This window comes from Castanea sativa, chromosome 1 (assembly GCF_040712315.1).
Source record: "Castanea sativa cultivar Marrone di Chiusa Pesio chromosome 1, ASM4071231v1".
NCBI lineage: Eukaryota > Viridiplantae > Streptophyta > Magnoliopsida > Fagales > Fagaceae > Castanea > Castanea sativa.
Window position 1 is genome coordinate 8,523,005 of NC_134013.1, and position 15,259 is coordinate 8,538,263.

The following is a 15,259-nucleotide window of genomic DNA, read 5'->3' on the forward strand; positions in this document are numbered from 1 at the left end:
TCATATACTCAATGATGATAATGGTTCCATGCCTTAATCGCTGACAATTACAAGTGCAAAAGGACGTGAGTTGTTCACTTATTCCCCACCGAATGCCACAAAGAGAGGCTGAGGCCCTTGTAGAATTTGGGTTCGAATTCCTTTTTCTTAATGAACATAACATGGTTGAATGAAATTATGTCAAATACCCAATGAACTACCTCTAAGAATTGTAATGGTATTTTAAAAAAAGAAACTTACAATTAAGTGAAAAGAAAGGTATTTGAAGCCGATGTTCTCTTAAAGCTACAAGGCTCTTGTCCCTCCAATAATCAGAGGGATTTTTATTGTCTGCATATTGTGCCACTCCAATTCATATAAGATGTCAAAGATAAGATTCTCAAAAAAAAAAAAGAAAGAAAAAAATGTCAAAGACAAAAAATGAAAGGCAATTCTCACCTAAAAGTGCATCATATTTTTACGATTGTAGCTTTTGATGTATGCCTACTCACAAAAAATGGTTCTGAAAGTAATGCATCATCAGTATTTGCTACGGATCTAAAGAGAGCTTCCTCCTCGTCCTTCCTCTTCTTTTTTTTTAAAGAGGGGTCCAGAAGAAAGGAAAAACTAAACATATATTTTGACCATTCAGTCAATCTTCATAAGATACACCAGTTTTTTATTTGTATTTAACTTTTCTTGTGTTAGAGTTATTAGTTGAAGACCTTGAGGTTCAATGTCTATACAACTTTTTACTGCAGGCCGAGATTTGGTCAATTTTGAGACTTTAACAATCTAATCTTGGCCAAATCAGTTCAATCTAAACACCTGAAAATTATATAATCTCTATTTCATAATTTTTTTAAAAAAAAAGGTATAATCTCTATTTCATAAATAAGAATGGGGGCACTATTTAGAGAGAGAGAGAGAGAGTATCTACTATAAACAATTAATAAGAGCTGCCTTAATTGTGCCTGTATATTTTCTAGATGTTCTTCACTTCACTTTAGATTTCTCCACTATTCATCTGGATGCATGAAGTGTCATCACTTTTTCTAATCCAACCTCTAGTAACTTCCATGCTTCTACATGTTCTCAGAAACACTTGTTTGACTAACGCTGTTGTGTCAAGAAAATTGGTTGAGTTGCTGTCAATTATCCAAGAACGAAAACACAATCCTGATCACTAAGAACAGAATAACATTAAAAAATAAAAAAGAGGAAGAAAAAAGAAGACAGAATCTATTCCCACCATTCATGGTCCGCTCTATACTTTCACTGCTGGAAAGTTGCCAATCCTTGTTGCTTGAATGGTCCGGGAATTCACTGTAGTCAATATTTGGGGTACTGACATTCCCCCTGAGATAACAATTTCTGCACCTCACATAACAACCAAAGCTGTTTTAGTTAAAAATTCATATCTGGAAGAAACAGTCTTAGTTTTATGTTTAAAATCATACCAATTCCTTCTCTAACTGAGAGATTGGGTCGTATTATATCATCAGAATTGACGAGAAAAATATCTCCAAGATACAAGTGGTTGGTGGGTACATAAACACAGCAGAGTTCTTCATCACCCTCACTTCTCTGAAGAACAACTGAAGATGTGATAAATCCAAATGCATATTCTCCAATGCGAGGGTGCCTTATGATAGCTACTTCCTTGAAGGCATTAGAGGTCTGATCTGTAAAGTAATACCACATGAGCATAAGTTCCAAAACTCAAAAGCCAAGAGTGCATAAGTTATTGATATATTTACCAGGTGATATTGCGGCACTGATTTGCTTAGAGGCAGCATAGATGTAGCTTACAAGTGGCATTTTCTTGATGAACCATTCCCCAAGAGTAAGAACAGAAGCTCCCAACCATGATGACATGAAAACACCAACCAAGAATATGAAAGTGATGGAGGTAACAAATCCAAGACCTGCAATATATCAAATTAGGCACATATTGAAAAGTAAAAATAATATTGCAGGCAAGTAAAAATCTTGGCTATTTTGGCTGATGCCTGCAAACTCAAAATTTTCTTGGGAATTAGTAATTTGGAGTCATAAATCAGCTCACTGAGGATGATTAAGATATGTTCATGTGTCAGAGCCAGATCAATTCCATTAATTTTCCTCCCAAAAAGCCTAGGCACAGATTTTTCTGGGTAACTTTTGAAGGACTGTTCAGCAATTTAATGTGCTGTGCAGATTCCATGTGAAGGGTTCTACTGACCCCTGGGACTTTCTTATGAACAAATCTAAGGTCCCATGCATACATAAAATAATGCAGATACTTTCAAAATAAATTAATTTGAACTTTCCCTTGATTGATTTTAAGGCCACATGGCATGAAATTTTCAACTCAATTTACTTGGTCAAGGAAGCACTCATTTTTAATATGTTGTTTTCCTGTCTGAAGCAAGTGGAACATAGAGTAGGACTATTTTTCAGTTCAACTGGATAAAGATTGAAGTACATTTGCCTTGCTCAGAAAAATTAACATCAACTTGAAAGTCCATATGCATTTTGACATATATGAACTCAATCAAATGAGATAAAAACATGAACGGTCATAATGAAAAATTTCAATTAGTCCAATCCTCAGAAAACTGCTAAACACAGAACAAGTAAATCGACTTACCAAAAATATTGATCCCCAGATGATTATAGATCGGGGAGAAGAAACCATCCACAAAATGAATGAAACCCCAAGTGATGTAGAATGTAATGGCTATTGGAAGAAGAATGACGCTGCAAACAATACGAGCCTTTTCATGGAACAATTTAAAAGATTCTCAACTATCACATACTTTATTTTTTATAAATTTCAGTAGGATAAACTAGGATGAGTAGCTAGCAGATATGTTTATTAAAAAAATAAAAAAAGCAGATATAATAACAAACGCCAAATAATTCCATGGCCATCTCTAGAGAAACAAACATCCATTTTCAAATAAATTGTACAAAACTTGATACCCATTACCTACCAAAAAAAAAAAAACTTGATACCCATTAAATAAAATACCTGAACAAACAGTTTTAGTTTTTCATGTTGATTTACTTTTCTGAGGGTTATGCATATAAGCTACAGGTTACTCATCTTAATGTCTTAAGAAATTTCATGCAAGTTGCAGTGGCTTCCAACAAAATTGTCAGTGATAGAGCATTGCAGCACAACTGAGGGTAATTGCACAATAGAAATTCAGTTAGTCCACTAATCTCAGAAATCACCACTGAAGTTGTTGGTACTTTTTTGCCATTATATGTGGTTTTAACATGTAAATGTGTTTCTGCTACCTCAAAACCAATGAACAGGATTATCTCTTCAGTCCCTACTCCCAGAAAGTACCTTTTTTTCTCATCTTGTAGGGTTCATTAAAATCCAGATAGACTACTGCTCCATGTTTAAGCTCATTTCAAACAATATTCTAGCAATTAAACACTGACCTTCAAATTTAAGTATTAGGAAAGCAATGACTATTTTTTTTTTTTTTTTAAATTCAAAATCAAAAGCTTTAGCTTGCATGTCAAATCCACCACTCATCTAACAAAGAACATATGACAAGGAAGTGAAGAACCCAATGGAATTGCCCTTTACAAGTGAAATATGAAACATTTATAGACTTCCCACACAAATGAAGATTGAAGAAGCTCTTTAAAATATTAAAAAAAAAAAAAACTATTTTCAAGTATTACATAACCATTATGTTAAAACTTAGAACAGGTCTACAATTTGCCCAAGAACAGCAAACATGGGGTTCTCATACTTGTAAATTTCTTCAAAGGAATGTTCAGATCTAACAGCTTATTGAAGAAGTGTGTGTCGCGTTAGTCACTGTAAAAAAAAAGCCACTTTATTGGCTTAGAAGTTTGACGAGTCATACAACCTTTTTATATTGTATATGCAACTCTAAAAGTATCATGAAAACTGGTAGACCATATCCAATACATAATTCCAAAAAGTTCTTCCAAAATACCAAATGCCCCAAAGGCTAATGCCAAAACTAATGCAAAAATCACCCAAAATAAAGTGCAAAAGTTAAAAAACAAGGAGATGAAAGAAAGAGGGGTAGTCTTAGTAGGAGTACTAAAAATTACATACAGAAAAGGGGGTGACATGTTCTGAATAATCAGCCTCAAACAACAAGAACAGCTTAATTGTGATAAGGCACCAAAATAAGATTAATTTTTATGTAAACCGTAAAGACCTTACCATCCACTCATGAACTTTTTTGAAGCCCAGCTGCGGATGACTTTAGAAAATGCCTACACAAACAACCAAACAATGACTTTAGAGCATTCCCAATGGCTTATGCATAAACCTTAAAAATGCATAATAGTTCATCCAAATGCACAAAAAATCCCTTGCATCGGCTTATTCACTTTGCATCTAAAATTTATAATTTGCAACAGCATTTCAATGGCTTATGCAAAATGCCTTTTTTTTGGGGGGGGGCATAAGCCGATGGGAGTGCTCTTATAATCCCATCATTTAAAAATTCCACTGTTTGGCTCTCTAATCTGTATTTGTTCTTAAAATTTGGCTTTTGAAACTTTCACCACAGACCCATTACATTTACAATATAAGCTCAAGAAAATACAGTGCCTACAAACCAATATAGAAATAATAAGAAAAAAAAAAATCCACAAACAACCCAGAAAATAAACTCTAAAATTAAACATATCTACATAGATTAAACACACAAAAACCAGCAAATCATGATCATCTATCTGCAACAAAAAAGGAATTAATACAGGAAATGATGTTCTTTAATCAAAAGGCTTCCTGCAATAACCTATTCATCAACAAAAAAAAAAAAAAAACCCTAAAATACTTTTCCTGCATACCCATAAGAATCAAACTACCATGTTGATCCTAAACCATGATTAAAAAATAAGATAGAGAAAAAGAAACTCACCTCTCTGCCGGAGTGATGATGTGAAGAGGAGATAACAGCAGCAGGAGAAGACGAAGTGGATGAAGATTTGGAGTTGGAGGCTCCATTATCGGTGATTCCTCCTCCGCCTCCTCCTCCGGCAACCGGGATCAGCAGCTCTAGATCTCTTTCCCTTTCTCTCGTAGCCCCAGCCATTTTCTTTCTCTTCCCCCCTCCTCTTGTTCTTCTCAGATTCGTTTTTTTAGGCTAATTCTCTCTCTCTCTCTCTCTCTCTCAATTGCGCTGTGGAATATTGCACCACCTATGACGAACGAACAAAGTGATCAAGTTGGTTAAGGAACAATAGAGATACTTGGAAGCTCTTTAACGAAATTTTCAACTTAACCAATCACACGCAGCCCGGGGTTCACTCGCCCTGTTCTTTCCATGCCAACCGACATATCACTAACAAGTTAACGGAGGTACTCAAGGTTTTTTTTTTTTCTTTTTTTGAGAAGAGTCAAGAATTAGTTTATAACTTTTTAATTAATTTTTTTTACGAGTTTTTATATATATTTTTATAAATATTTTATGAAAAAATAACAATTAATTAATTTTCTTATTTAAATTTTATATTTCTTCTCATAAAAAAATGTTTAATTTTTTTAAGGACATAGTTTAGCTACAAAATTGGTTGTACCTTAAAATTACAAACTCACTCAATAAAATATATATTATAATATATTTTGAAAATCTAACTATTAAATTACATATTTTTTATACTCTTAATATACATGTCAAATTTTGTGTTAATCGGATATTATTTACTATATGATTTATAAGCTTATATTTTGTGTATAATTTTAAAGTACAAAAACAAGTAATTTAAAATTTTTATTGATGACATAGCTATTAATTTTTAATTTTCTTAAAATTTTGCAAGCATAGAGGGTATAAGAAAAAGCTATAATCCAATAGTGAAATTGTCAAAATTCATCTCCAATAAAAAGATATTGAGTGAGTTTGTAACTTAAAGCTACAAGTAATTTTGTAGCTAAATTTTTTCATTTTTTTTAAAAATGGTTTATTAATAAGAGTCATGTTAATAACTATTGATGGGGTACTGATTTTGCCTATCTCCAAGTCGTCCATAAAGGTCGTCCGTGGCCCGTTTGGAATTGTAAACACCCTTCGAAACCTACTTGCAGATACCTCGTCCAGATAGGAAGAGTTCTGGACGAGGTAGGCACCACCAGAAAATAGACACTCGTCCAAAGCGTGGATAACCTCGTCCTGAAGGAGTGACTGTTAGACGAACCAGCCTCTGCGCCTGTGCCAAAACATACTCGACTAAGGAATTATGGGACGAGAGTATCATACTTAGAAAAATCTCCGAATACAGCGCGGTAATTCCTTATCCCACGCATAACTGCCAGGTATCCGTTGTGGAGGCAAAAGCATAACTTCTAAACGGTTATGCAAGTTACGTTTGATTTCTACCTCTCCTTGAATCCAGTAGAAGTTCCAATTTTGGTAACCGCCTATAAGAACACTATATAAAGGCTGTTTCAGACAAGGCTATGTTCATTTTTTACTCTCAAAAAGTTGGAACTCAGATAACATAGAGAGAAAAACTAACTTTGCCATCGGAGGGTTTTTGGCCGGTAGCCCCGGTCGCCTTTGATTCGCTTTTCTTTCTTTTTCAGGCCGCAGAGAGAACCAGTAGTCCTTTGAACTCCGAAGCATCCAGCCTACTGATCTTCTTTGCATCATCAAAAAAATTAATTGTTTTATTATTTTCACATAAAATGTTTCTAAAATTAATTTATAAATCAATGCCCTTGGAACATTTATTAACAATTATTTGAAGGCAGCGATTAACATGACCTACAATTAAATAACCTAATAAAACCTTGTTAAAATTATCATTAAATGACCACGTGTACCCTTGGTGCGATGGTTACTATATAAGTATAAATACTTGTAGGGTGTGGGGGAACAAGGGCTGGGGTTCAAGTCTCCAGGAGGAAATTTCACACACATATACACTTAGATTAAGCTAGAGTAGAATTCTATCTTGTATAAAAATATAAAAAAAATCATTAAATGACTTAAATGCCCTTAGAGCATTTATTAACAATTATGTTAACATGACCTCCTAATAAATAACCTAATAAATACTTGTAAAAATTATCATTAAATGACCTAAGCAGTAGTAATAGAGAACAAAATTGGGAATGTGACGTCTAAAAAAGGAAAAAAAAACTTTCCAACCTTATGGACACATAAAAATGCACAGTTTTGTGCCACAACTCGCCATATAACGAGTTGTGATTGGTGGATATGTGATGATAGACCATATGGGGACACACTTCTACCACTTACAACTCACCACGTGCAGAGTTGTGGTACAAAATTGTGCATTTTTATGTGTCCTAGCATTACTCTCTATTTAATATGGTCATTTAATTTTTAGTTTATAGAAAAAAAGAGAAAATTCACAACCAAACTATTCCCAAAAGCGGCCACAACTGAGTATCACAATATTTTCACTACATTTGAATTGTTAACCTAGTAAAAATTAGATTAAATAAAAAAACATATTATGTTCGTGCCCACCACAACCAAAAACAATGGTGTTGTGAGAAGCTTTGATACATCTGGTTGAAGTTACAAGACATTTACAACATCCTCAAAGCACACCTCGAGATTGAAGTAACAATTCCGAGCATGAATCAAGCTAGAACTGAAAATACATTATCAACCCCACACACCTCTGCATCTATCTTATAACACTAGTAATTAGTAAACATTTACACACTTGTAGTTCAAGACAAATATATAAACATTTCTACACAAGCAATACAGGTCGTACTGCCTATTTATGTTCAGAATATAGAGAGTCCGCCGTATAGTTGGCCTCGTCCGATTTCCCTTCTCAGGTACTCCCAGCAGGGTAAACGCAGTTGTTATAGCCTGCGAATCAGATAGGAATAAGGCATGTTAGTTGTTACCAAAGCATGTTACCAAAGCAACAGCTGACAGCTTGACAGAAAAAAAAAACACACACACACACACAATTTGAACATCAATGATGATATGACTTGTTTCTCAAAAAAAAAAAAAAATGATGATATGACTACATTGGAAGTACCAAAAATCAATCTGTTCTAAAATCAAGAATAACATGATAGTATTCTAAATTTTCTAATACTATGATAAATTACCACTTGTCCCAAAAGGTTGAACTAAATATTTAACAATTACTCTAACAAAACTGACCTAATAACAAACCTAAAATGACTTGATTTATGCTAGAATTTGGTGTTGTCAGATGGGTATGAAAGAAGATTTGTGCCAGAGAACTTACTAGGGTTGTTGGATGTGAGTGTGGCTGTTTGTGAAAAATCACAGTTCCATGGATTCCGGCCTGCTGTTTGGTAGAGGAGATTCATTGCATAAGCAGCATGGGATGCCACAGTATTAGGATCAAAACAAGCGCCGCCTGGTTGGATTGAACTACAATCAATCCCGTGTCCACAAGCATAATCCAAATTTGTCTGTAATTGGGCATCTGATAGGCCTACCTTTGGCACACACCACGATGCTTTATTTGGTTTTGGTGATGGAGAAATGGGCTTTGGTGATGGAGAAACTGGTGTTGGTGTTGGAGATGCTGGAGAAACTGGAGTTGGTGCTGGAGTCGCTGGAGTCTTTGGCATAGACGGAGCCTTCAAGCAAAAGAAATCACGTTAATGAAGATCATCACTACTTCTATACTTTTACAACTACAAATATAAGAAGAACAACAAAAAGTGATTTTTCTTCTACCTATTTTAAGGGATCCTACCAAATGTGCTAGCCTCCTAAAGACACAGCATAGAGCATAAGCCAGAGCCAAAAGCTCTAGCTCGTTAACAAGCCATAAGGTCAGCCACATATATTCTCATGTGTCCTTATATTCTACCTAAAGCTACTTAATTGACATGTTATTTTTATTAGCATGTCAGAAGAAGATATTTGTTTTTATAACTAACGAATTCTTTCAAAAAAAAAAAAAACTTAAGAATTGGAACATTTTATTGATCTGCTTGATGATGCATCTACATCATGCTCACCTGGCTACTCTTGGAGAGGCCAATATCATAGGTCATGGTTAGATCAGGCTTGTAAATCCCGAAAGCTCGCTCAGAACCAGCTCCAGGCTTCAAGTCCTCGTCATATAGTGCAAAGAGATATGTATCCACTGATTTACCCGGCATCAATGGGGTTCCCACCATTGACCGAAGGTGAGCAATCAAATTACCATTATAAGCCTTGGCATTCTCAATACTTGCGCCAACCTCATTGCTGTCTCCTTTGTATGGCCAACCAGTCTCAGCAACCACAATCTCAACATCCTTGAAGCCCATGGCATTCAGAGCAGAACGAACAGCATCCACCTACATACAAAATTGGGCCATTTGTTAGTACATATTCAACATATCCCCCAGGATAATTTGTGCAGCTATTTTGCTCTTGACCAATTACTACAACCAAGCTGTTGGTAACTCAGATTTCCAACTCAACTCCCTTCATTTTCACAAAACCAGCTTCATGATAATTTTGGGCTCATATCATATCCAGTGCTGTTATATGGATGGCTTGGCATAATTGTTACGAAGACATACTTTGTCGTCCCTAAAGCACTACCATCAAGACAAAAACAAATTTCCTAACTTGCATTTGGATGGATGCGTTTTGTTCATTTGCACAAAACCAGTTTCGTCATAATTTTGGGCTCATATCCAATGCAGTATAAATTGCTATTTTTGGCATGTTAAATAAAAATATTGTATGTCAAATTGCTATATATAAATTGACATGTCAATGCAAACTAAAAACAAACATATGCACAAAATATATCTTTTAGGCACAACCATCAAGACAAACGTATTTTTAGTGTGTGTTTTTTTAATGTCCATATTTCGAGTAATTCTTAAATATTACTGTAGCACAAAGAATGATACTCTATTTTCTTAATTAAATCTATGATAGTTCGACCAAGAATATAAAAAAGCACAATTTCTCTACTCTCAAGGAGTTCTTAAAATTTTTTCCCATATTTCTTTAGTGTGTCCGTATTTCTCTGACCTTAGAGATAAATAGGCATTTCAAAACCAAAACAAACATCTGAACAAATAGCGAGTAAACTAAAATAACTAAAACCAAATTAAACTATTGAACTGACCTGAGCATCGAACATATTGGTGTACTTGATATTAGTATTCGAGTCAACCCGCCCTGGATTTGGCTGAAAAAGACAAAAGTTCAAGGTCTCGGGTCTCGGGTCGCTCCCGTAGGCAAAGTACGGGTACGGGTTAATCTCAAAAGGCGAACCCGTCGCATTGTTGAAACTCAAAAGCCCTTTCAACATCTGAACCAAATTCGGGTGGAACATCCCGGCAGACGGTGGCTCCGATTGCCTAAGCACCGCCATGGAATGCACCGTCGACACCTTAATCTTCCCTCCCAACGAAGCTTCGTTGAGGGCATTTTGGACATTCTGCACCGCCGGCAATAGCTGGTTCATCAAGTTCTGGTCGTTGGAGGTCATGACCTCGTTGCCGACGTTGATTAGGATGATCTTGCTCGCAGGGTAGTAGGCGATCACGTTGGAGTTGATCCAGCTTTTGGCGAAGTTCGGGTCCGAGGCTAGCGCCGGAATGTCGCCGTCGGCGGCGCCGATCACGATTCCGATCCCGGTGTTCGCTAGGGCTTTGATCATGGCCGGGTCGGCCCCGTAAAGTCGGACCTTTTCGACACTTGTTGATTGGAGAAGCTTCGCTGTTTCTGACGGTGGAGGAAGGTTGTCGGCAACTTGGCCATAGTTGATGCCGATGAACGATTGGCACTCTGCACAAAATAAAAATCACACCGTTACGTAATTCAGGGCCTAAATTCTTCTACTTCTTTTTGCTTTTTTAGCTCATACTCCTCTGAATTCAGAGGAAATTCATTTTTTTCCCCTAAAAAATCGACTTTTCGTCTTCTTTATTGTGATTTCTTAGCTTCCAAACAGAACCTTTATTATTATTATTATTATTTTGGCTCAGTGTTCGACTTTTCTTTTTTCTTTCCAGTTTCCAGTGATTTCTTAGCTTCCAAACAGAGCTTTAATTCTTCTACTTATTTTTTTTCTCTGAGATCAGATGGAGCCGTTACGTTTAAAAAACTTATAGATACTATCTTTTATGGTGCAAGAAAAACCAAGAATTTAGATATAATTACTAGGAACAGAGTGTAACAACTGAGCAAATGTTCAAAAGACAAACCCCAAATCAAAAAACAAATTTCCAAAGAAGACACTAATTCTTGTGAAATAAAGAAAGACATGTACCAACCAGGAGTACTTTACCAATAATCTTTCAAAAATAATATTCTTTTGAGTGTGTTTACAGAAGAAATTATGAAAAGGAAAATGAATGAAACTTACTGGAAACTTTGATAGCATGTAAGAGAGAAAGAAGAAAAACGAAAGCTGTGGCGGAACGAAGCGTTGCCATGGGTGACTGAAGAGAGAGAGCCCTCTCTGTTTCGCTTTGTTTCAGAGGGGGACTGGAAAAAGGTGAGGGCAAAATCGTCAAATGATCCTTAGCGCACCTGGATGAACTGAGTTTGCAGGGGTTGGGATGAAGTGGAGTTGTGTTACGTGGAAGAAGAAAGTGAGAGAGAGACGTTGATTTATATAGATGCAGCGACAGGTGCTGAAACCTGAAACTCGGTTTTTTTATTTTTTATTTTTTATTTTTACCAAACCGCTTTGTGATAAAATGACGTGAATGCCCTTTTGTGGTGACCGTTAAAATGCCCGTTACGAATGGAATGCGGGCTTTACTGCATGTGACTTGGATCCGATGTATACGGGTTGTTTTCATTCCATTTATATATGGATATGAGCCCAATGAATACAAGATTTGAAAATGACATGATGGCATTATTCGGAAGAAAAATAATTTCCAGTCAAGAACAAAAAAATAAAAACGAAAAGACGAAATGGAAAGAAAATGTGGTTCTAACTTGTTAAAGGCCCAAGACCCAATATATTTTTTTAATATAAAAAAATTAATACTTAATAGTTAGAGCATATACTTAGAGTCCGTTTGGAAATAACTTATTTAGTTGAAATTGAAATTTTTTTACTAAAAATACTATAGATAAAGCTAAAAGGTAGTTGAAATAGTACATTAAGGTCCATGAATAGTATCAAAAGTGCAATAGGGTCCAAGAATAGTAGTAAAAATAAGTTGAATAGTAAAAAAAATTGACTTTTTAAGCTAATGGCAAACACAACCTCAAAATCATTTTGGTGCAAAAGTTAGTGGTAAAAATATTATACATTTGCCAACACATCGGTTGGTTCAGTGGTAAGGAGTTTGTGTCCCTGTTTGTCAGGTTTGGATTCGAATCACCTCCATAGTTGATTGTTGGTGGACATTAACACCAGTGCACCCTGCCCTAAGGGCTTGCTTAGCCTAGCTGCCCATTTTTTTCATTTGGCAATATATATATATTATACATTTTATAAAATGAATTAATGAAAAACTTTTGTCATGTCATCGCAATTGACACAACATCAACTAATATTACTTTGATATCTTTTCAAATTATAGATAATATAGAGTTGAGAGTTTTGTAGTTCAACTAGTACTTCTTAGCATTTTCAATTAGGATATTTAGGGTTATTCTATCTTTTTGTTATAATTATTGAATTTATCTGGCAAAAAAATTGTTTGATTTCATGTTGGAGAAACAAAAAAGTGTTGATAGAGTTATAAAAGAACTATTTTTATTTTTTGGGGGTACATGTTGGGGGAGGGGGGGGGGATGCATGGTTCAAAAACCTAAATTTATGTATAGATAACATTTTCTTCTAAAAGTTTGATTTCAATTATAGATGAATAAAAATTTATGTATAGATGAATAAAAATATACTCTTTCAAAATCAATTCTAGAAAAATATATTAATCAAAAAAATCAGTAACTATATACAATAATACAGTAATTTAAAATAAAGAAAAGAAATTAATGTTGAAAAACAAAGAGCATAACTTTGAAGATAAAATAGAATGAAGAAAAAAAATGCAATTGATTTGGCTAGTTAGTTTGTTGTTTGTATGTCTATTATTTATTTATTTATTAGAGGAAAATGTATTTTTATAAAAAAATTAATAATAAACACCAAAAAAAAAAGAGAATGAAGTTTGAATACAAATTCACACTACAAATTCTACTAAAAACAATCATGTTAGTAACTTTTTAAGGTAAGGTTTGTTGTTGTTTTTATTTATTTATTTATTTATAAAAATTGTTGTTTTTATTGTAATGTTGGAAAATGAGTCTATGATTAATGATTAAGGTATTCTTTGTCTTATAAAAAAAAAGGGTATTCTTTGAAATATTTTTGGATAATAATATACTGTTGGTCTTGATTCCAAGAAGAATGGAAAGGCACTTAAATGTACTTCTTGCTTCTTGCTTCTTGCTTCTTGCTATAATCTTACATCCAAAGCCTCTCTGGGGGTGTTTGGGAAAGGAATTTGAGTTATGTTGTTTGAGTATATTTGATATACGTATAGATGAAAATGTGTGTAATGTTGTCTAAAATGTGTAAAAATATATTAAAACTAGCTTGTCAAATACCCCTATAACTCTGTTAACGCTTCGGCAATGGCATTGTATTCACCGAAAAGGAGAAAGGGAAAGGCTATATATGGTTTTTGCTTATGAGCTAAGAAATCGCAGGACTTCCCCTTCTAGAAACGTGACAACATTTCCATCATACAAAAGAGTTTCGAGCAATGTGAAAAGTAATCCATTTTCAAAAGGCACTGTAAAAAAGAGCTTGCCATATAAATGTAGAATATATTTTACTTTCAAGAACAAACGCACAAAGGTGGGCTAACTTTAACAAGGTTGGTATAATGAATGCACAAGTAACCTTTTAAATAATAACGAAAAGCAAGCTTTCGTTCAGCCATAAAAAATATATTAAAAAATTTTTAAAACCGAAAAAAAGCTTTCAAAAACATTCAAATTTAAGCTTTTCACTTGCCAGTTCATCCCACTGGACTACTAGTCCAAGTACATTTTAATGTAATGTTACGAGTATTACAAATTCTATTATATAAATCATATAAACTTATGTGTAACTTCTAAATATATCTAAGAAAAAAAACTCTTAAATGTGAAACACAAAAGTAATTAAGAAATTTAATCATTATGTTGTTTTTTTTTTTTTTGAGAAACCAATCATTATGTTGAAATTCTCTCAGGAGCGGACGTCATAGGTTGAAACTCTCACTAAAAAAAAATCATTATGTTGTTAATGTAGCACTAATCACACCACCCCAAAAAAATAAAAGAAAAAAAACGATGGAAAGAATGATGATAAGCTTGTGGAATGAGAACAATCATCACCCTTTTAAAATCTTGCCATATTTTGATAAAACAAACCTACTCATGCTAAAATCAAGTTACAGAATGGGACAATGCCAAAGAAATACTATAGCTAATACCTATGTCAAAACCAATGTGTCATTAGAATTGTTAACTTTGTAATTTGGATGGAGGAAAATATAATTATAATGGAATAAACTGTGACTCAAGACGCGTTAAATTTGGCTTCTTCTTCATAATAAATTTGCTATATTTTCCATAAAAAAAAAAAAAAACAAACAAACAAAAAACAACGTTTCATGATTGCAGTTCTCTACAAGTTTTTTTGTTGTTGTTGTTTTGAATAGAACATTTCTATTATTTAATTTAAGTTAACGAAGTTTACACAACGAAGCAAAGACTTTGGACTACCTTTGCTCTTTAGGGTACATTAAAAGCACCACCAAAGGAAAAAAGAACCTATAAATTAAAAGGGCATAGGGATATTTTTCTCGAACGTGTTGCAGGTTGGTGCCAGTGTTACTCCAAATGTATGGCCCAGTTGAATTGCTAAGCTGCCTTAGTAAACACGAAAGCATCTAGCTTCCAACTAAATACAATAGAAAAATCAAGGCAACAAGATTCTGTGATTGACTTGGGTTGTCAAATAAAAACCCTAAATTTGCTTCAACAACATGTTCAAATCGAACTAGATAAGATGCTCTTGAAAAAGTTCGACAATATGCCTTAGTAATTATACAAGTTTCATGATTACAAGTTATAAGTTCTAACTATGGTTTTAAAAATTAGAATAGCAAAAAAATTAAAAATAGGTTTGATTACCAGTTTTTACGTACACAGATAAAATGAGTCGATGTTAACTAAAATGGTCCAATGTTTTAACTATAGAACTCAACACGCATATTTCAAAGTAGCTATCAAAGTTTGTTAAATTAAAATGTGCGTCATTCTTGATTCTAAAAGTTTTAAATTTA

The 15,259-nt window shown here is 34.2% G+C and overlaps 2 protein-coding genes across 7 annotated transcripts; both read right to left on the reverse strand.

The window, feature by feature from the left end:
• Window positions 1-802: 802 nt before the first annotated feature.
• Window positions 803-5,284, reverse strand: LOC142621986 (protein LIKE COV 3-like). 5 transcript variants are annotated; one of them, XM_075795390.1, is made up of 7 exons: window positions 4,890-5,284; window positions 4,184-4,236; window positions 2,612-2,721; window positions 1,740-1,907; window positions 1,440-1,664; window positions 1,232-1,353; window positions 803-1,165 (listed from the first exon to the last, which is right to left on the reverse strand). In XM_075795390.1, the coding sequence occupies exons 1-6, from the start codon at window positions 5,061-5,063 to the stop codon at window positions 1,247-1,249; spliced, it is 837 nt and encodes a 278-aa protein (XP_075651505.1). In that variant the 5' UTR covers window positions 5,064-5,284; the 3' UTR covers window positions 803-1,165; window positions 1,232-1,246. The 5 variants fall into 5 exon arrangements, with proteins under 5 accessions (XP_075651505.1, XP_075651518.1, XP_075651512.1 ...); XM_075795403.1 differs by having other exon boundaries at window positions 803-1,127; window positions 4,890-5,211; XM_075795397.1 differs by having other exon boundaries at window positions 803-1,158; window positions 4,890-5,211.
• Window positions 5,285-7,407: 2,123 nt separating this feature from the next.
• Window positions 7,408-11,539, reverse strand: LOC142622366 (glucan endo-1,3-beta-D-glucosidase). Of its 2 annotated transcripts, XR_012841894.1 has the most exons (6): window positions 11,323-11,534; window positions 10,078-10,742; window positions 8,966-9,289; window positions 8,435-8,578; window positions 8,218-8,352; window positions 7,408-7,823 (listed from the first exon to the last, which is right to left on the reverse strand). XR_012841894.1 is itself a non-coding variant. In XM_075795819.1 (5 exons), the coding sequence occupies exons 1-5, from the start codon at window positions 11,390-11,392 to the stop codon at window positions 7,786-7,788; spliced, it is 1,458 nt and encodes a 485-aa protein (XP_075651934.1). In that variant the 5' UTR covers window positions 11,393-11,539; the 3' UTR covers window positions 7,408-7,785. The 2 variants fall into 2 exon arrangements, 1 of the variants encoding a protein (XP_075651934.1); XM_075795819.1 differs by having other exon boundaries at window positions 8,218-8,578; window positions 11,323-11,539.
• Between the last annotated feature and the right edge of the window lie 3,720 nt (window positions 11,540-15,259).

Coding starts and splice junctions, on each gene's coding strand:
- LOC142621986 (XM_075795390.1), bottom strand. CDS start 5,063: ATGGCTGGGGCTACGAGAGAAAGGGAAAGAGATCTAGAGCTGCTGATC. Junction 4,237..4,889: donor ATCATCACTCCGGCAGAGAG/GTGAGTTTCTTT, acceptor TTGTTTGTGTAG/GCATTTTCTAAAGTCATCCG. Junction 1,354..1,439: donor CTCAGTTAGAGAAGGAATTG/GTATGATTTTAA, acceptor TGTGAGGTGCAG/AAATTGTTATCTCAGGGGGA.
- LOC142622366 (XM_075795819.1), bottom strand. CDS start 11,392: ATGGCAACGCTTCGTTCCGCCACAGCTTTCGTTTTTCTTCTTTCTCTC. Junction 9,290..10,077: donor CCAATATGTTCGATGCTCAG/GTCAGTTCAATA, acceptor TTTTGTATGTAG/GTGGATGCTGTTCGTTCTGC. Junction 7,824..8,217: donor ACTCACATCCAACAACCCTA/GTAAGTTCTCTG, acceptor TCTGATTCGCAG/GCTATAACAACTGCGTTTAC.